The sequence below is a fragment of the Hippopotamus amphibius genome, chromosome 7, assembly GCF_030028045.1.
Source record: "Hippopotamus amphibius kiboko isolate mHipAmp2 chromosome 7, mHipAmp2.hap2, whole genome shotgun sequence".
Lineage (NCBI taxonomy): Eukaryota > Metazoa > Chordata > Mammalia > Artiodactyla > Hippopotamidae > Hippopotamus > Hippopotamus amphibius.
The window spans coordinates 118,578,195-118,599,760 of record NC_080192.1 but is presented as its reverse complement, the minus strand read 5'-3'; the positions used below and the strand labels follow the sequence as shown (position 1 = coordinate 118,599,760).

Sequence of the window (21,566 nt, the reverse complement as noted above, 5' to 3'; positions counted from 1 at the left end):
GGTAGTTTGCCTATATCTGGAGTGAAGGGTTGATGTCTGGTGAAAATGGTAGAGAAAAGCTGGAAGAGTGGGTGGGGACAAATTCCGAAGGGCCTGTACACCAGTGGTGCCAGCTGACTAACGCTGTGCTGGTTGTGATGAATGAGAACGTCTTCATCTGGGCTGCTGCAACTGATTACCATAGAATGGGTGGCTTAAATGGGAAACATTTATTTCTCATGGTTCTGGAGGTGGGAAATTAGAGATTATAGTGCCAGAAGGGTTGGGTTCTGGGTGAGAGTCCTCCTCTGGGTTGCAGACAGATGACTTCTTATTGTATCCTCACATGGTAGAAAAAGAAAGAGCTCTGGTCTCTTCTTATAAGGGCATTAATCCCATTCTAGGGGGCTCCAGCTTCAAACCTAATTATTTCCCAAAGGCCTCACCTCCAAATACCATCACACTGGAGACTGATATATTGAATATAACAAATTTTGGAGGAACACAAATATTGAGTCCATGACAAACAGCGTCTCTGAGATTCCTAGTGATTTTTTTTTCCCCTTCAGACATTCCTTTTAGACCACATTCCTAGCAGAGGTGGGTAGAGTCATTCCTTCTTATTTATGTCATCCCTTCAACAGTACCTGGCAAATATAGCTCCACTCTATACTTTTTAATTTTAACTTTACCAAAGATCAATGACTTCCACTATGTGAGTTTCTACCTCTCAGATAATTTTTACTGATCAAGAAACAGTGTCAAGGGGAACAGGTGTTACATGGACATACAGAAAGAGTCCAGCTATTTTACCCCACTTCCTAAACTTGAAGAACAAGTCAGTACCAGCTGACATCTTTCTTTTGGAGCAGAGGGTTGGTAAGGTCCTGTTCTCAGCCCACACTCCACATTTTTATTGCAGACCTCTTCTGTGCTGTGTGCTGTGAACAACTCAATGCACTCCTGGAAAAGCTTAAATCTCAAGGTGCTTCAAGCTTCTTCTAAGTGTTATTGAAGACACAGTAGTTTCTTTTGGAAAGAAATCTTGTTAAAAGAGAAATCTATTATTATCCTGCTAGACAGGTTTATATGGTATTGTTTAAATAAAGCAAACATTAGCATTATATTGTAGTATCTTTGTAAACCATAACAAAGTGTGAATGAAAGTGGTTCTTAGAAGGGAGTGCTTTATAGTTTCAAATCTTAGTGGCTAAGTATGTCTGCTGTCTTCCAACATATAACTTAGTTTTAACAAAATGACTTGGCTAGGCTTACTTATTCTTGAATGCAGCTTGCTTAAAGCTCAAAAAACATTTTATAGTCTTAAAGATCCCATAGAATCTCCATTAGAAAATAGTTTTGTATGGACTGTGAAATTAGCCTTCTGATACTTTATAGAGGAGTTGTTTGTTTTTGTTTGTCTTTTGATAAATAGGAGTGCATCCGTTTTTAATTCCATTCAGCAAACTGGCAGGGAATTTAGTACTCAAGACTGTTTCCTGCAAGCCTAAATTTAAAGCTCAAAGTGAGGACAATACAGAAGGGAGTGAGTGTGCAGTTTTTAAGAGTTCATTTGGCAGAATTTTATTTTCATTCTACAAACCACAGAAAGTGAAGCTGGGTAACCTGTTCAGCATCTGAGAAGATAGTGGTTTTCGCCTAAAGGCAACTCAGAATGGTGGTGCGGGTTTGGGGCGGGGAGGGGACGAGGAGGCTGGGGTTCAGCTCATTAAAAGAGAAAGTGAGTTAAAGTGAAGTTCGGTTAACTTGATTAGTAATTCGTGCAAGACGTCCCCGTTTGACTGCCACACGGAGGGTTCAAGGTCGTGTGTAGAAAGGGGCACAGAAGAAGGGTGAAACTACGACAGGAGCTGGGTTTAGGGCGGGAAAGAACCGGAGTGGGGATGGGTTTGGGTAGCCACAGTGATGGGAGAAAGCGAGCTGGGGGCAAGGAAGAGCGCGCTGGCCGGGGCGGGGAGACGAGCTTTGAGGAAGGCGGCACCCGGGCAGCAAAGTCCGGCGTGGGCCGAGCGCACTCGTCTCCGTTTGTGAAAGGTGCGCACGGGCGCCCGCCCCGACGAGCTGCCCGTCCGGCGGGAAGAGGCGGGAGCCGCGGGGCGAGCGGCGCGGGCTCCTCCCCCGGCTATCTGGGTCGGGACGCGGCGGCCGCGGCGCGGGACGTCGGCACCCGCGGGCTCCGGGGCCACTGTCCGCCCGCCGCTTCACTCCCGACTGCCCCGCCGGCAGGCCCCCGGTGTCCGACAGCAGAGAGGCCGGCACGGAGGGAACTGCTGCGTGCGCAGGTGGGCAGCGGAGCTCTCCACCGACCGGGGTGGGACGCGGCAGAGGGCCGGGGGCCGAGGCGGCACTTCCGGCGGCGGCTACCCCACTTCCGGGTCGTACGGGCGCCCTCGCGGCCGCTGCGTCGCTGCCGGGCATGCTCCTCCGGGCGGGCGCTGCCGTGTGTTCCCGGCGGCTTACCGCCGCGCAACCCTCGCCCAGCCCGCTACTCGGGAGCGTTTGCCGCGGAGGTCGCCAGTATTTCCGCGCGGGCGCCCGGCGTGGGGTGCGTGGGGAGCGGGCCGAGGGCCGCCTCGGCCAGGCGGGTCCCTGCAGACCCCGAGGAGCTCCTGCCGGAGACACTTGCTCGCTTCTCACCTGGGCTGCCTGGGTCTTCTTCCCTTTCAGCCTTCAGCACACGTTTTTGTTTTGTTTTGCTTTGTTTTGGTCAGATTCTCTACCTGTTTTACACAGAATGAAGGCTAGATTTTCAGTGCGACAAACATTTGCAAGTAAGCCAAACATCAGGGACCCCTAAATGAAAAAGAAATTATAAAATAGGAAAAAAAAAAAAAAAAAGAAAATCAAGTGAAATATGAGTACGGTATTAGAATTCACTTAGAAAGTATCACGTTATCCAGGTCGCTGTGGGGAATCTAATCGCTAATGCAAGGTCTCAGAGCAATTCCCTTGGGAAACAAAACTCAGGGTCGTTTGTAACCCCTACTGTGCCCTTCTTGCAAAAATTTCATCCATCTTCCGAGTTTATCAGGGTTCTGCATTTTATGTATTTCTGCCTATAAATCTCATGATGAATTAAGTGAATATATATGCTAAATATTGCTGAAAGCATTGTAAGTACCTTGGTAAAGCGTCATTTCCATATCTAAAAATTATTTTAAATTAAAACTAGAACATGAAAATTAAATGTTCTCTTAAGTCAATTTTTTATGACAGGTTCTACAAAGGAATTTTAATGTAGAAATTTCTGTAGAGTCAACATTTTGATGATTTACCATGTCAGCAGAGTTCTTAGTTCTCATCTCTGTAAATAAGCTTTAATTATTATGCATTAATTTTATGTGTAATAAAATAATAATTTATTATAATTATAAAAATTATAATAAAATAATGCCAATAATTTGTAATAAAATAATGTTTATTATTTTACATTATTGTTAGCACCTTACAAGTTGAAATTTGTGACAAGAATAATAGTATCTGATTATCTTGTCTCTATTTTTTTCTTTAAACCAAGATTCATTCATTCTTTGTTTCTTTCTCTCTCTCTCTCTTTCTCTCTCTCTCTCTCTCCCCCTCCCTCTCTGTCTGCCCTGGGATCTTAGTTCCCTGACCAGGGATTGACCAGGACCCCAGCAGTAAAAGCACTGAGTCCTAGCCATTGGACCACTAGGGAATTCCTTATTCAATATATTTTTAATTACTGTGTTTTTATATTAAAGTGCAAATGTCTACTACTAATGTGATGATTAAATAAAGTTATATAAATGAGGTAATACAACCTTTGAAATTATACTGCAGGCAAGCAGGTGTTCTGATTTATTACTGTTCTCTATACTATTTTTGAGTGTCATTTTTCAAATCATTCATTTTATACTGATATAAAACTCAAACATAGCTTGAGCTATTATTCTCTCATTGTGGTTATTTAAAACCAATACCTGCTCCATTGATTTTAGTTTTTTTCCCAGTTGATTTTCTTAGTTCTGAGGTCATATTTCAGCTCTGAACATCTCTGCTCAGTCAGCATTCTCCTCCATGTCCTTGCTGATGCTTTCTGAATCTTCATCATGCAGCAGTGCATCCAGGAGTTATCAAGGGTAACAGTTCTCATTCCTAATTGGGTGACCCCTGGGTAAATGACTTGACAGCTGTGAGCCTCAGTTTGCTTATCTGCATAATAGAGATAATAGTAGGACCTGCCTCAAAGAGATAATTTGGGATTGGTATAAATCCTAAAGAAAGGGTCAAACAAAATTTGATACTCTCACCTGTTTAAACCTGGTAACATCTCAGGAATAAGATCTTCCTTAGTAGATTTTGAGTTCCATTTATTTACTTATTAAACAAAAAAAATTTCAAACTCAGCTATGTTTTTTTAAAGTAAAGTTCAAAGAAAGCCCAGAAGGAATGAGTCAATAAAGCAATACGAATAGGAAGATTTCTTTTAATAGACCTCAAGATCAGCATGTGAGCATCCTGCATTAATTTTTGTATTGACAAGAAAGGGCCAAGATGGTCAAGCTTGATGCTCAATGATTATTAGATGTGATGCAAATGTTAAATCATGAGCATAGAGTGACTTTTCTTATATCTGTTGCCTTTTTGTAATACTTGTTCAAAATAACTTAGTTTTGTGATATAATTTTTTTGTGGGAATAAAATTGAACAGCTCACAATAATTAGCTCCAACTTTAGCTGAAGTTACAAGTTGTTCTGAATCTATCTCTGACACATCTCCTGCATGGGATGGGAGAGGACAGATGGTTAGACTTAGAGTTCACATTTATACCAAAAAAAATACTTTTTGCTTAAAAAAAAATAGCTCCAGGTAAATTGTATCCTGAGGTCAGGTAGGCCAGATTAAGCACACCAGCTTGCTACTGGTAAACCTTGGCTTCAGGAGAAGGAATTCTTAAGTCTCTTAGATATAATATTCACCAGCACTGGAGTTAATTTCTGGAAGATTATTATTTAAAAATCATTAGTTCTTCTTCTTTTATCCTGAAACCTGTAATGAAATAGAGCGTCCAAATAAGATACTCCCTGTGTTCAACGCGTATAGTCTAGTATATTGCTGAGGGATCCAAAGAGAGACATTACCGATTTCTTGGTAATAGATTCTTGCTTCTTAGTCTTTCTCTTCCATAGGGCATCATTTGAAACATCATATTTATTTGGCCATTTAGAGTATAAGAAACAATAGTGCCTTTAAAAAAAAAATTTTTTTTTAATTTTTTTTTAATTTTTTGACCACGCTGCCTGACTTGTGGGATCTTAGTTCCCCAACCAGGGGTGGAACCTGGGCCACGGCAGTGAAAACACTGAGTGCATTATTGGAAATACCCAATAATGCTTTGCTTAAGTATGTGAGATCATAGGATATGAACCATAGAAAGGCATATTTCAGGTATACAGCTGAATTCAGAATTTGCATCTTTACGATACTACTTCCCCCATTCCCCTTCTCAGCTGTTTATTTTTTCCCATTTCACTTAGAATAGTGAAGCAATCAAAGAGAACTTTCATAAGGTCCCACCATCACATCTACCCACCTTCCTGAATCTGCTTACATAATCTGCCTTTTCTTTCATTACTATGAATGAATGGCTTGTGTTTCCTTCAAAGATCAGCCTCTGTACTTGTGCACTAGAGGCCATCCATCTCCTTTATCTTCTCATGTTTATTGCAGCGATTCTCTAATCTTTCTTTAACTTTCATATATTTAATATTCCTTTTAAAAATTTGGACCTTTTTCATTGGGAAACAGAAATAATGTTATTTCTCCATCTTTTCCAGTACAGTCATGACATTTCTTCTAGTTTACTGTTTGCCTATTTGTTCTTTTTTCTCCCTTTCCTGACTTCTTCTGGACTAATTGAGTATTTTCAGTATTCCATTTTTATTTCCACTATTAGCTGATTATTTATATTTTTGTGGAGTATTTTTGTTGTTATTTTTTTGTTTTTTGAGTGGTTGCCCTGGAGCTTATGACTATGGATCTTTTATTTATTTATTTTTTAATTGGAGTATAGTTGCTTTACACTGCTGTGTCAGTTTCTGCTGTACAGCAAAGTGAATAAGCCATACGTATACATATAATCCACTCTTTTTTGGATTTCCTTCCCATTTAGGTCACAACAGAGCATTGAATAGAGTTCCCTGTGCTATGTAGTAGGTTCTCATTAGTTACCTATTTTATACATAGTAGTGTATATATGTCAGTCCCAATCTCTCAATTCATCCCACTCACCCCCTCGCCCCCTTGGTAATCATAAGTTTGTTCTCTACATCTTTGTCTCTACTTCTGCTTTGCAAATAAGATCATCTATACCATTTTTCTAGATTCCACATATATGTGTTAATAAACGTTTGTTTTTCTCTTTCTGACTTATTTCACTCTGTATGACAATCTCTAGATCCATCCACATCTCTGCAAATGACCTAATTTCATTGCTTTTTACAGCTGAGTAATATTCCATTGTATATATGTACCACATCTTTTTTATCCATTCATCTGTTGATGGACATTTAGGTTGCTTCCATGTCCTGGCTATAGTAAATAGTGCTGCAGTGAACATTGAAGTGCATGTGTCTTTTTGAATTTTGGTGTTCTCTGGGTATATGCCCAGCAGTGGGATTGCTGGGTCATATGGTAGTTCTATTTTTAGTTTTTTAAGGAACTTCCGTACTTCATAGTGGCTGTATCAATTTACATTCCCACCAACAGTATAAGAGCCTTCCCTTTACTCCACACCCTCTCCAGCATTTATTGTTTTTAACTTTTTTGATGATGGCCATTCTGGGTGTGAGGTGATACCTCATTGTAGTTTTGATTTGCATTTCTCTAATAGTTACTGATGTTGAGCATCTTTTCATGTGTTTATTGGCCATCTGTATGTATTCTTTGGAGTAATGTCTGTTTAGGTCTTCTGCCCATTCTTTGATTAAATTGTTTGTTTTTTTGATATTGAGCTGTATGAGCTGTTTGTATATTTTGGAGATTAATCCTTTGTCAGTTGCTTCATTTGCAAATATTTTCTCCCATTCTGAGGGTTGTCTTTTTGTCTTGTTTATGGTTTCCTTTGCTGTGACAACTGTGGATCTTTAACTCATTATAACACTGCTTTATAACCTAAGACCCTTACAACAGTATATTCTCTTTTTCTCTTCCCATCCTTTGGGCTATTGTTGTCCTGCTTTCTTACTTCTACATATGATAAAAACGTCATGATAAGTTATTGTCATTTTTGCTGTAATAAGCGAATATTTTATGAATAAATTTTAAAATGAGAAAAACGACTTTTATGTTTGCCATATGTTTGCTGCTACTGGTGCTCTTCATCCTGTGTATAGATCCAAGTTTCTATGTGTTACTTTCCTTCTGCCTGAAGAACTCTGTTAGCGTTTCTTGTAGTGAATGGCTGCTATGATGGATTCTCCCAACTTTTCTTTGTTTAAAAAAGTCTTTATTTTGCCCTCATTTTTGAAAAATATTTTGCTGGGTATAGAAATGCAAGTTCACAGTCTCTTTCAGCACTTTAAAGATGTCACTCCATTGTTTTCTTGCTTGAATAATTTCTAAGGTGATGCCTCTGAGACAATGTCTGCTGTAATCTTATCTTTTTTTCTCTATATATAATATGTCTTTTTTTGCCCTTCTCTGGCTACTTTTCAGATTTCTTTTATCACTGGTTTTCAGCATTTTAATTGTTTTGCCTTGGTTTGGTTTTTTAATTTATTCTTCTTGGATTATGTTGACCTTATTGGATCTCTGGGTTTATAGGTTTTGTCCAACTTGGAATTTTTTTGGCCATTTTTCCTTCAGATATTTTTTGTTACCCCTCCTTTTCTTTCCTTAACTATATGTTTTAGATGGCTTGATATTACCCTATAGGCTCTATTTGGTTTTTTGTTTGGTTGGTTGTTAGTCTTTTTTTTTAATCTGTGTACTTCATTTTGGATAATGTCTTAGTCCATTTGGACTGCTATAACAAAATCTTGTAGACTGGGCAGCTTATATACAACAGAAATTTATTTCTCATTATTCTGGAAGCTAAGAAATCCAAGATCAGAGCACTGGCGGATTCAGTGTCTTGTGAGGGCCTGCTTCTTGGTTCATAGATGGCACCTTCTTGCTGTAACTTTATGCGATGGAAGGAACAAGGGATGTCTCTGGGGTCTGTTTATAAGGGCCTTAATCCCATTTATGAGGGCTCTGCCTCCTAAAGGGCTTGCATCCAATACTATCACCTCGGGCATTAGGATTTCAACATATGAATTTGGGGGGAGACACAATTATTTAGCCTATAGCAGATGATTTCTATTTCTATGTCTTTAGGTTTGCTGATTTTTTTTCCTGTAGTGTTTCTCTGCTGTTAATCTCATTTAGTAAAATTTTATTTCAGTTATTTTATTTTTTATCTTTAGAGGTTCTATTTGGTTCTGCTTACTGCCTTCTATAACTCTCCTCATCATATTTACTTTTTCTTTTAGCACGCTTTTTTTTAATAATTTTATTTTTTTCTAAACTATTTTTTAAATACATTTATTTATTTATTTATTTATTTATTTATTTATTTATTTATTGGCTGCATTGGGTCTTCGTTGCTGCACGTGGGCTTTCTCTAGTTGCGGAGAGTGGGGGCTACTCTTCATTGCGGTGCACAGGCTTATTGCGGTGTGGTTTCTCTTGTTGCAGAGCACAGGCTCTAGGCACGAGGGCTTCAGTACTTGCGGCACATGGGCTCAATAGTTCTGGTTCACAGACTCTAGAGCACAGGCTCAATAGTTGTGCACACGGGCTTAGTTGCTCCGTGGCATGTGGGATCTTCCTGGAGCAGGGAATGAACCCATGTCCCCTACATTGGCAGGCGGATTCTTAACCACTGTGCCTTTAGGTGCAGGAAGTCCCCCTTTAGCATATTTTTAATATTTATATTAGTGAACATAATGTTTGTAATATTTGTTTAAAACCCTTGTCTGCTAATTACATAACCTCTGTCATTTTTCTGCTTTTTTACGTCTAATAATTTTTTATTGGATGGCCAACGTTGTGATTTTATGTTGTTTAGTTCTACATTTTTTCTATTCCTGCAAAAAGTGTTGGACTTTCTACTGAAGGCAATTAAATTACTTTTGAATCAGTTTAATCCTTTGAAGGATCATTTTTAATCTATTTTAGAGCACATCTAAATAGCCTTAACTCTAGTGTTAATTTAGCTGTGTTACCAAGCCATTACCCTTCTGAAGTCTTACTGAAAGTCTCAAGTAACTCATACACACTCTGCACTCTGGATGGTAAACACTTGAACACTTAGCAGTTCTGTGTAATCTATAGTAATAGTTCATCTTACAGCTCCCTGGTAATTGTTCTTTCCCTTGAAATTGTTTTTTGCCTGCCTCAGTGGTGTTTCACTCTACGCATGTGCAGATTGGCATTCAATTAAAGATTCAAGGAGAGCCCTATGCTTTTTCTGGAGCTCTTTCTCTGCATAACTCCCTCATCTTCAGTACTAAGGCAGCACAAATTTTAGGTGCTTCAGTTTCTCTGAGCTTGATCTCTGTTTAACTCAGTGAGATTACTAGGCTCTGTTTCGTTTTCTCTTCCCTGTGCCGTAATCCAGAGATTGCCTCCAACTGGAAACCTGGGGAGATCATAGTACTTACTTCATCTACCAGGGATTAAAGGTGGCAGTGCTGTAATAATTTACTGCTTGAGAAAGTGTGAGGAAAAACAAACCAAAAAATCTGCAAATTTAATTTCCTATAATGGACAGTTTACCATTATTTGTATCATTTCTCCCAAGTTGCAAACAAAATTTAATACAGGTGTTTACCTGATTATAAAATAGGGGAAATTGATGGGAAAACAGTTTTGGAAACCTCAAAGTCTGTAAAAAAGCCTTATTGTATTTTACTCTCATTAGAAAAATTTATCATTGTATTTATTTCTTTATTTTATTATTTTTTAAGCTCTTTATTGGAATATAATTGCTTTACACTCTTAAACCAGCTTTTGAGGTACACCAAACTGAATCAGCTGTATTTATACATATATCCCCATATACCCTCCCTACCTTCCTGTCCTGGCCCTATAAGGCATCACCCATCATCGAGCTGATCTCCCTTTGTTATAGAGCAACTTCCCACTAGTTATCTGTTTTACAGTTGATAGTGTATATATGGCTATGCTACTCTCACTTTGTCCCAGCTTCCCCTTCACCCCCTGCCCCTCCAACTCTGTGTCCTCCAGTCCATTCTCTGCATCTGCATCCTTATTCTTGCCCTGTCACTGGGTTCATCAGTACCATTTTTTTTTTTTTTTTAGATTCCGTATATATGTTAGCATACAGTATTTGTTTTTCTCTTTCTGGCTTACTTCACTCTGTATGACAGATTCTAGGTCTATCCACCTCATTACATATAGCTCCATTTCATTCCTTTTTATGGCAGAGTAATATTCCATTGTATATATATGCCACATCTTCTTTATCCATTCATCTGTTGAGGGGCATTTAGGTTGCTTCCATGTCCTGGCTATTGTAAATAGTGCTGCAATAAACATTATGGTATATGTTTCTTTTTGGATTATGGTTTTCTTTGGGTATATGCCCAGTAGTGGGATTACTGAGTCACATGGTCGTTCTAGTTTTAGTTTTTTAGGGAACCTCCATACTGTTTTCCATAGTGGCTGTACCAGCTTACATTCCCACCAACAGTGCAGGAGAGTTCCCTTTTCTCCACACCCTCTCCAACATTTGTTGTTTCTAGATTTTTTGATGATGGCCATTCTGACCCGAGAGAGGTGATACCTCATTGTGGCTTTGACTTACATTTCTCTAATAATTAGTGATGTTGAGCATCCTTTCATGTGTTTGTTGGCCATCTGTATGTCTTCTTTGGAGAAATGTCTATTTAGCTCTTCTGCCCATTTGTGGATTGGGTTATTTGCTTTTTTGGTATTAAGCTTCATGAGCTGCTTGTATATTTTGGAGATTAATCCTTTGTCCATTGCTTCGTTGGCAAGTACTTTCTCCCATTCTGAGGGTTGTCTTCTTGTCTTGTTTATGGTTTCTTTCACTGTGCAAAAGCTTTTAAGTTTCATGAGATCCCATTTGTTTCTTCTTGATTTTATTTCCATGTTTCTAGGAGGTGGGTCAAAAAGGATCTTGCTTTGATGTATGTCATAGAGTGTTCTGCCCATGTTTTCCTCTAGTAGTTTTATAGTGTCTGGCCTTACATGTAGGTCTTTAATCCATTTGGAGTTTCTTTTTGTGTATGGTGTTAGGAAGTGTTCTAATTTCATTCTTTTACATGTTGCTGTCCAATTTTCCCAGCACCACTTATTGAAGAGGCTTTTTTCCATTGTATATACTTGCCTCCTTTGTCAAAGATAAGGTGCCCATATGTGCTTGGGTTTACCTCTGGGTTCTCTATTCTGTTCCATTGATCTTCCTTTCTGTTTTTGTGCCAGTACCATACTGTCTTGATCACTGTGACCTTGTAGTATAGTTTGAAGTCAGGAAGCCTAATTCCACCAACTCCATTTTTCCTTCTCAAGATTGCTTTGGCTATTTGGGGTCTTTTGCAGTACCATACACATCATAAGATTTCTTGTTCTAGTTCTGTGAAAAATGCCATTGGTAATTTGATAGGGATTGCGTTGAATCTGTAAATTGCTTTGGGTAGGACAGTCATTTTCACTATGTTGATTCTTCCAATCCAAGAACATGATATGTCCCTCCATCTGTTTGTGTCTTCTTTGATTTCTTTCATCAGTGTCTTATACATTTCTGCATACAGGTCTTTTGCCTCCTTAGGCAGGTTTATTCCTGGGTATTTTATTCTTTGTGTTGCAATGGTAAATGGGAGAGTTTCCTTAATTTCTCTTTCTGCTTTTTCGTTGTTAGTGTATAGGAATGCAAGAGATTTCTGCACAATAATTTTGTATCCTGCTACTTTACTAAATTCATCGATTAGTGCTAGCAGTTTTCTGGTAGTCTTTGGGGTTTTCTATGTATAATATCATGTCATCTGCAAAGAGTGACAATTTTACTTCTTCTTTTCCAATTTGGATTCCTTTTATTTCTTTTTCTTCTCTAACTGCTGTGGCTAAAACTTCCAAAACTATGTTGGAAAGCAACAGTGAGAGTGGGCACCCTTGTCTTGTTCCTGTTCTTAGAGGGAATTCTTTCAGTTTTTCCCCATTTAGAACGATGTTGGCTTTTGGTTTCTCATATATGGCTTTTATTATGTTGAGGTAACTTCCTTCTATGCCCATTTTCTGGAGAGTTTTTATTATAAATGGATGTTGAATTTTGTCAAAAGCTTTTTCTGCATCTATTGAGATGATCATATGGTTTTTATCCTTCAATTTGTTGATATGCTGTATCACATTGATTGATTTGCGTATATTGAAGAATCCTTGCATCCCAGGGATAAACCCCACTTGATCATGGTGTATGATCTTTTTAATATGCTGTTGGATTCTATTAGCTAGTATTTTGTTGAGGATTTTTGCATCTATATTCATCAATGATATTGGCCTGTAATTTTCTTTTTTTGTGACATCTTTGCCTGGTTTTGGTATCAGGGTGATGGTGGCCTCGTAGAATGAATTTGGGAGTGTTCCTCCTTCTGCTATATTTTAGAACAGTTTGAGAAGGATAGATGTTAGCTCTTCTCTAAGTGTTTGATAGAATTTGCCTGTGAATCCATCTGGCCCTGGGCTTTTGTTTGTTGGGAGATTTTCAATCACAGTCTCAATTTCCATACTTGTGATTGGTCTGTTCATATTTTCTATTTCTTCCTGGTTCAGTCTTAGAAGATTGTATTTTTCTAAGAATATATCCATTTCTTCCAGGTTATCCAATTTATTGGCGTATAGTTGCTTGTAGTAATCTCTCATGATCATTTGTATTTCTGCAGTGTCAATTGTTACTTCTCCTTTTTTTATTTCTAATTCTGTTGTTTAGCGTCTTCTCCCTTTTTTTCCTGACAAGTCTGGCTAATGGTTTATCAATTTTGTTTATCTTAAAAGAACCAGCTTTTAGTTTCATTGATCTTTGCTATTGTTTCCTTCATTTTTTTTTTCATTTATTTCTGATCTGATCTTTATGATTTCTTTCCTTCTGCTCCCTTTGGGGTTTCTTTGTTCTTCTTTCTCTAATTGTTTTAGGTGTAAGACTAGGTTGTTTATTCAATATTTTTCTTGTTTCTTGAGGTAGGACTGTATTGCTATAAACTTCCCTGTTAGAATTGCTTTTGCTGTGTCCCATAGGTTTTGGGTTGTTGTGTTTTCATTGGCATTTGTTTCTAGATATTTTTTGATTCCCTCTTTGATTTCTTTAGTGATTTCTTGGTTGTTTAATAGCATAGTGTTTCGCCTCCATGTATTTGTATTTTTTGCAGTTTTTTTTTTCCTGTAATTGATATCTAGTCTCATGGTGTTGTCATCAGAGAAGATGCTTGATATGATTTCATTTTCTTGAATTTGCCAAGGTTTGATTTGTGACCCAAGATGTGATCTATCCTGGAAAATGTTCCATGTGCACTTGAGAAGAAAATGTATTCTGTAGTTTTTGGATGGAATGTCCTATAAATATCAATTAAGTCGAGATGGTCTAATGTGTCATTTAAAGCTTGTGTGTCCTTATTTATTTTCTGTTTGGATGATCTGTTCATTGATGTAAGTGGGGTGTTCAAGTCTCCTACTATTATTGTGTTACTGTTGATGTCCCCTTTTATGGCTGTTAGCATTTGCCTTATGTATTGAGGTCCTCCTATGTTGGGTGCATAGATATTTACAATTGTTATATGTTCTTCTTGGATTGATCCTTTGATCATTATGTAGTGACCTTCCTTGTCTTTTGTAATAGTCTTTACTTTAAAGTCTAATTTGATATGAGTATTGCTACTCCAGCTTTCTTTTGACTTCCATTTGCATGGAATATCTTTTTCCACCCCTTTACTTTCAGTCTATGTGTGTCCCTTGGTCTGACGTGGGTTTCTTATAGGCAGCGTATAGAAGGGTCTTGTTTTTGTATCCATTCAGCCAGTCTGTGTCTTTTGGTTGGCGCATTTAATCCATTTACATTTAAGGTGATTATTGACATGTGTGTTCTGATTACCATTTTCTTAATTGTTTTGTGTTTGTTTTTGTAGGTGTTTTCCTTCTCTTGTGTTTCCTGCTTAGAGAAGTTCCTTTAGCAATTGTAGTAAGGCTGGTTTGGTGGTGCTGAATTCTCTTAGCTGTTGCTTGTCTGTAAAGCTTTTGATTTCTCCGTCGAATCTGAATGAGATTCTTGCTGGGTAGAGTATTCTTGGCTGTAGGTTTTTGTCTTTCAGGACTTTCAGTATATCCTGCCATTCCCTTCTGGCCTGCAGAATTTCTGCAGAAAGATCATCTGTTATCTTTCTGGGTTTTCCCTTATATATTATTTGTTGTTTTTCTCTTGCTGCTTTTAATATTTTTTCTTTTTTCTTAATTTTTGTTAGTTTGATTAATATGTGCTTCAGTGTATTTCTCCTTGGGTTTATTCTGTATGGGACTTTCTGCACGTCTTTTACTTGATTAATTATTTCCTTTCCCATGTTGGGGAAGTTTTCCACTATAACCTCTTCAATATTTTCTCAGACCCTTTCTTTTTCTTCTTCTTCTTCTGGGATGGCTATGATTCGAATGTTGGTGTGCTTAATGTTGTCACAAAGGTCTCTGAGACTGTCTTCCATTCTTTTTATTCTTTTTTCTCTTTCCTGCTCTGTGGCAGTTATTACCCCCTTTCTATATTCCAACTCATGTATTCGTTCTTCTGCCTCAGTTATTCTGCTGTTTGTACCATCTAGAGCATTTTTAATTTTGGTTATTTTGTTGTCCATTACTGTTTGTTTGCTCTTTCATTCTTCTGAGTCCTTATTAACTCTTTCTTGTATTTTCTGTATTTTGTTATTGAGATTTTGGGTCATCTTTACTATCATTACTCTGAATTCTTTTTTAGGCATTTTTCCTACGTCCTCTTCATTTATTTGGTCTTGTGGGTTTGTTTCCTGCTCCTTTGCCTGCATGGTGTTTCTTTGTTTTCTCATTTTGTCTAATTTATACAATTTGCTATCTCCTTTCCCTATGCTGCCTAGTAGTAATTCCTCTTGTTTCTGCCCTCTGCCCCCTGTGGTGGGGTTTGTCCAGTGTCTTGAGTAGGCTTCCTGGTGGGGGGTTCTGGTGTCTGCTTTCCAGTGTGTGGCTCTGTGTCTTTTCTCTCTGATGATCAGGGCCAGGTCAGGAGGTGTGTTTTAGGGTATCCGTGAGGTTAATATGGCTTTATGTAGTCTGTGTGCTGATGGGTGGGTTTGTGTTCCTGTCTTGTTTGTAGTTTGGAGTTTGGTGTGAGGTGTCCAGCACTGGCAGTTGCAGACAGTCGAATGAAGCTGAGTCTTAGACTCTGATACAGGGCTCTGTTGTCTGCAGTTAATCTTCCCTGTGTCTGAGGACTCCCTAGTAGTCTAGCATCCTGGATTCAGTGCTCCCTCCCCAGAGCCTCCTACTTGACTGCTGATGGAGTAGTCCAGACTTCAGAGGTTACTTGTCCTGGCAATAAAGGGGTTTAAAGAAGACTGTCCAAGCCCCAGACTAATGGCAGAGTGTTGAGTCAAACAAATACTAAGTCAGGAAACACATACATGTATAAGACACACAAATACTGAATCCAATAGAACATAAAGCACTAGAAAGACCTGATAGAATAATCCCAGTATGCCATCAGACAATCTAAGAGAAAACCAACAGAAATTCAAAACCAAAACCAAAACAAAACAAAACAAAAACCACACATACACAAACACAAATCCAGGGAGATTTTGAAAGCTAGGATCAAAAATAATAAAGAGCAAGAGTACCACCAGACAGACTGAAGATTCTCAGAATGAAATCAGACAATTATACTTAGAACTAAGATAAAGACAAAACCTAATAATAAAAACCAAAGCAGTGTGTCATCTGGAGAATAAAGCAAGGAAACAGAGCAGATCGATAATATTGCTTGTAAGTGTTTTAAGATAAAGTAAACTAAAAAGGAGAGAAGACAGGGCAACAGAAGATCGTAGTGTGACTGGAAATATGAAAATAAAAAGAAAGAAATAGAAATGTATAAAAGATAGAGATGAAAAGGAAGTAGGAGAGATACAGTCAGCACTACAAAAAACTTAGCTAGAAACAGAAATATATAAAAAGGCTAAAAATAAAAATAGAAAAGAAAATTTTATATAACATGTAGATCCCTTAGGATGAAGATCGTAATTAATAAAAAAAAAAAGAAAGAAACTAGAACTGAGCCCAGAATGGACCAGATCAATAGAATTAATACTTATATTTCTGTTTCCTTGGGGTCTCAGCTGTAAGTGTCCTTCTACCTGCCTTGGGCTTTTTGTATTACTCCGCGACCAGCAGAGCTTCCTTTATTGTCCGTCTGTAAGCACTGGTGTTTGGGGAGAGAGAGGGTACAATAGTGGCTCCTTCCCCTGGGGGTGAGTGAGCAGTGGCGCCCTGCCTGGGTCTTGGCTTGGGCAGCTCAGGCCGAGACAGTGACTCCAACCATGGCTCCTCCCCCCTGCTACAACTCCACTGGGGCACCCTGCCTGGGTCACAGTGGCTCAGTTGGCCATGACGGTGCCTGTTGCAGAGGGACGCTGGTGGCTCAGGTGTAAACAGAATGTCTCCAGAGCTGGGCCACTCTGCGGACTTTTGGCTCTTGGCTGCAGGCACTCTAGGCCAGCCCCGCGCAGGGGCCTTTGTTATCCCTGAGTGCATTAGCCAGGCCCAGCGGGGTCCTTCCTTTGTCCATAGCAGGCTACACCTGCAGCTCCTCCCCCCTGCTTGTGAGTCAGCAGTATCAAGCCGCCACCATGGCTGCCCAGCTTTCCACAGTAGGCACTCTCTGCTGTGGATTTCTTCCCGCGTGTCCTCTCAGTCCATCTCCCCACTGCCAACAATATTTCTCACCCTGAACCAGTTCTCCAGTCTCCACGTTCCAGCTCCCAGACCCCCTGTTCAGCTGTGAACCGACATCTCAGTCTGGACACGCTGAGCTCTGGTGCAGACCCTCCCGTGTGTTTCTCACTCTTTCCCATCTGCCACAGCTCAGCTGCTTCACCTTCTTTGAACAGTCCCAAATGCCTCCCTTCTGACCCAGGGAAATTCCCCATTGCAGAAGGGTTTTCCCTGTCAGATAAGGGATGTTTCCCCTGTTTCAGATCCCCCCACCCCAGGATGTGGGACCCATCCCTTTCCTTTTTTCTCCCCCTCTTTCTCCCCCCGCCCCTGCCATCCTACCCAGTTATGTTGGGATCTTTGCAGTCCTTTCTGGTGTCTGAGGTCATTTGCTGGTGTTCAGCTGGTTCTCTGTGGGAATTATTGCATCTTTTGGTGTGTTCCTGATGCATCTGTGGATGCATTCCACGTCCTTCTACTTCGCCACCATCTTTCTTCTTCTATCATGTATTTATATACACATTGCCATTTTAAAGTCTCAGAAGGAAAGGGGGATTTATGTTATTGTTTTCTTTTAGTGGCCATCTGACTTTAAGAATAGCAATAAGAAATAAAACTATTGAAGAGGGGATAAAGTAAAAAAAGTTTATGGTGCATTTTGTCAAAGTAGCTAAGTTTATATGGAATAAGTTTATAAGTTTACATGCAAGTTTATAAATTTATGTGGAAGCTTAGGCCCATCTAGACCAAAGCTTGGGTCTTTGATGCAAAATGGTAAAAGTTCAGAAGGAGAAAGGAGTCAAAGAAATGACTTTTTTGTTACTTTAAAAATAAATGAGCATTTGAAAGGAAGTAAAAACATTAAAACCTCAGACAGAAATAGAAATGTGAGAAGCAGAAGAATTCCAGGTCAGAAGAAGAAAGGAGGTGAAGCCTGCATGTGTATTAACATCTCTGCTTTCCATGTTGAATAAAACAGAGATGAGGTGGTTACAAACTTGCCTGAACTCTCTGTATATTTTATATCTCAAAGCCCATTTAAAAATGTTGATTATCACTCTGAATTGGAGTACAAAATGTGAACTAGCTGCCAAGGAAGAGCTTTTCTTGGGCTTTCCTTAAAGATTAGATAAAATCCAGACATTAGCACACTAGTTAATTTTATAAAAACAAGAGGTTCAGACACAGTTAAGCATAATTTGAATTCTTAAATAGTTTTTTGAGAAATTTATAATGATGCTTTTTCTCTATCATACCCTTCAAAAATATATGGTAAAGAGTAAATTTTAGATCAGACATGTAGAATACAAATTCTGAATTAAAGTTGATATTTTACACTGGTTGTCAGTAATGTCCTTAAAGGTAATATTTCCACTCAGCCACATACACTATAGAGACAGTTACTCATAGTTTATTTTAGTTTGTGATTTATCAAGTGTTCTTAAATTTTTTGTGTGATGATGTAGACTTGGTTTTTGTTGATTGAAAAATCTCTAATATTTTTATCTTAGGCAAAGACAGAAACAATGTCCATTTACATTTATGCTTTTAATTTTAGAAACAAAAACCAAGAAATGCCTCATTCCACAAACAAAGAAATGATACTTGGCATCGTGGTAGGAACTACTGGAATCAGCTTGCTGCTTTTGTGGTACCACAAGGTTCGTAAACCAAGGACAGCAATGGATTTACCTAAATTTCTTTCTCTGGGTAATTCACTTGATTTGATGCCTTTGCAAGATGAAATGCCTGATGGCCAAGGAACAACAGCTATCTTTCAAGGAAGGCAACTTCAGATATTGGAGAAGTTAAATGAATTACTGACAAATATGGAAGAACTCAAAGAGGAAATCAGAGTTCTTAAAGAAGCCATCCCAAAGCTGGAGGAATACATACAAGGCGAACTTGGAGGAAAGGTAACTGTTCACAAGATAAGTCCTCAGCACAGAGCTAGAAAAAGAAGGCTTGCCACAGTTCAAAGTTCAGCTACAAGTAATAGTTCAGAGGAAGCGGAAAGTGAAGGAGGGTAAGTTTCTTTAAGATGTTTCCCATGTTGAATTGATTATTTATTGCATTATTGCTATTACTTAGGTACTTTCATTATACATTCCGAGTCATATATTCTGTTATTAAGATGGCATAAAAAGGAGTGATTGTTTTGGCTTATGTTACAATTAAAACCATATTCAACAGAGGTCAGTATTTTAGTTTAGACCTCAATGACAAAAGAGAATGTAACTTAGTAGTGCTAGGTGGCATCACGTGAGTATTGAGGAAGACAGTGATTGTTTGCCAAAATGTGTAACCTGTTTTTGTTTTTGTCTTTGATTAATTTCTTTGTTTGTTTTATTTATTGGCTACATTGGGTCTTCATTGCTGTGCTCAGGCTTTCTTTAGTTGTGGTGAGCAGGGGCTACTCTTCATCGCGGTACACATGCTTCTCATTGTGGTGGCCTCTAGTTGTGGAGCACCGGCTCTAGGTGCGCATGGGCTTCAGTAGTTGTGGCACGTGGGCTCAATAGTTGTGGCTTGCAGGCTCCAGAGCACAGGCCTAGTAGTTGTGGTACACAGGCTTAGTTGCACCATGGCATGTAGGATCTTCACGGAGCAGGGACTGAACCTGTGTCCTTGGTGTTGGCAGGCAGATTCTTAACCACTGTGCCACCAGGGAAGCCCTTAACCTGTTTTTATATGTGGCCACTATGTGACCCCTTACATAAGAACTGTCCAATAAGTACTAATAAAACTTTCTGTGATGATGGAAATGGTCTAAATCTATGCTGCCCAATATGGCAGCCACTAGCCACATGTGGCTATTAAGCACTTAAAATGTAGCTAGTGAAACTGAGAAACTGAATTTTTAATCTCATTTCATTGTAATTAATTTAAAATTAAATTAAATAGCCACATAGGACTAGTGGCTATTGAATTGCACGGTGCAAACCTAAAGATTTGAAAACGTACAAATGATTCAGTTTCATCCTTGCATGGGGTAATTCATTGAATTCTAAAATCAAGAACATGAATAATGTTCTTTTGGGGAAAAACAAATGACTTATGAATAATTGTGCTGACTAGTGTTTCTAAGGAGTACAATAGGCAAGTAAATAAAGATGCACTAGTGAGTGTAACATGGCCTGAAATTCTCTAAGGCTGGGACCCTGTGCTTTCATCATCGTTTTCCTAATACCTATTCTTGTGCCTACCACCGAGGAGATGCCAATAGCTATTTCTTGAATTAAAATGAGTGATCTGCTGAATAACTTAGAATGGAGAGAAGGAGAAGGGATCTGGAGAGAGGAAACAAAGTATAGGGATTTAAAGGTAATTTCATAGATAAAGAAATGTAAATGGTTGATCAGGTCTTTTGAAATCAATGCTAGGACTGAAATTACTTAGCATCATTATATAGAACTGGAGAAATAACTTTATGAAAAATCTTACAGAGAGAGAAGAGCCACAAATGCTAAATCTAGATAGCAAGAAGGTTTTAAAACCTTGTGTTCCTGAACAGCAAGAAAAGTTGTAGACTGGTTTTAAAATAGGCAATGACATGTTTAAAAGGAATCTAAAAGTAGTTCTAAATAATTCAGAACTGTCAGTCAGAAAAGACACTTGTTAATTATTATGGGTGTGGGGAACAGCAGCTTAGGACTCTGATGACAATAAAAATTCAAGCATAACATTGAGCATCATTGAGAGTTATTGAAGACAAACCGATGGTTATCTTACCTTTATGTAAATCTGTGATGTTTCCTCACCAGGGTCCTATGTGCAGTTTTGGCAGTCACATCTTAGGAGGGACATAATGGAACTGAAGACTAGCTGGAGAAGATCCACTAGACTGAGGGGAAAGATGGCAGCCCTGATGAAGGAGTTAAAGACAAAAGGATCAATGGCCCTTAATCTTAAAAGACCCTGGTTAAGCTGAGCATAGGCTTGCTCAAGAAATTCTAGTATTCTAGAAAGACAGGCAGTCTTTGATAAGAGTAGGATAAGTTTAGGGCAAATAAGAAGATAATAATGGGACTTAATTAACTTCAAGTAATGGTGTAGGCATACATTTTTTATGTGGGTTCAAGAAGGATTTGTGAAATTTATGAATAGTAGTCACATACCACTAATAAAAACTAGTCATATCAAAATTTTAAGATTGATATCAAGTAAGACATCCCCTCCTCTTGCTTGATCCTGGGTGCCTTTGTTAGCAAGAGTACTAGAGAAGATGTAATAGAGCCCTAATGATGGACTAGATTACAATGAATGGCACTGCAAGTAGAGGGAGAGTTGAATGGATAAAGAAGATATGGTACATATATACAGTGGAATATTACTCAGCCATTAAAAAAGAATGAAATAATGCCATTTGCGGCAATATGGATGGACGTAGAAGTAAGTCAAAGAAAGACAAATATCATATGATATCACTTATATGCAGAATTTTTAAAAAAATGATACAAATGGACTTATTTACAAAATAGAAACAGACTCACAGACTTAGAGAACGAACTTATGGGAGAAGGGTGGGGGGAAGGGATAGATTGGGATTGACTGTACACACTACTATATTTAAAATAACCAA

At 38.7% G+C, this 21,566-nt stretch overlaps 1 protein-coding gene across 2 annotated transcripts in view; it reads left to right on the top strand.

The window, feature by feature from the left end:
* The first annotated feature begins 2,035 nt into the window (after positions 1 to 2,035).
* Positions 2,036 to 21,566, top strand: part of RMDN2 (regulator of microtubule dynamics 2) — an 82,999-nt gene continuing 63,468 nt past the window's right edge. Inside the window, exons 1-2 of one of the 2 annotated variants that reach the window (XM_057743263.1) lie at positions 2,036 to 2,282; positions 18,543 to 19,010. In XM_057743263.1, the coding sequence (XP_057599246.1) occupies positions 18,559 to 19,010 (452 nt within the window). In that variant the 5' untranslated portion in view covers positions 2,036 to 2,282; positions 18,543 to 18,558. The remainder of the gene's footprint in view (positions 2,283 to 18,542; positions 19,011 to 21,566) is intronic. The other variant, XM_057743264.1, reaches the window with a different exon arrangement.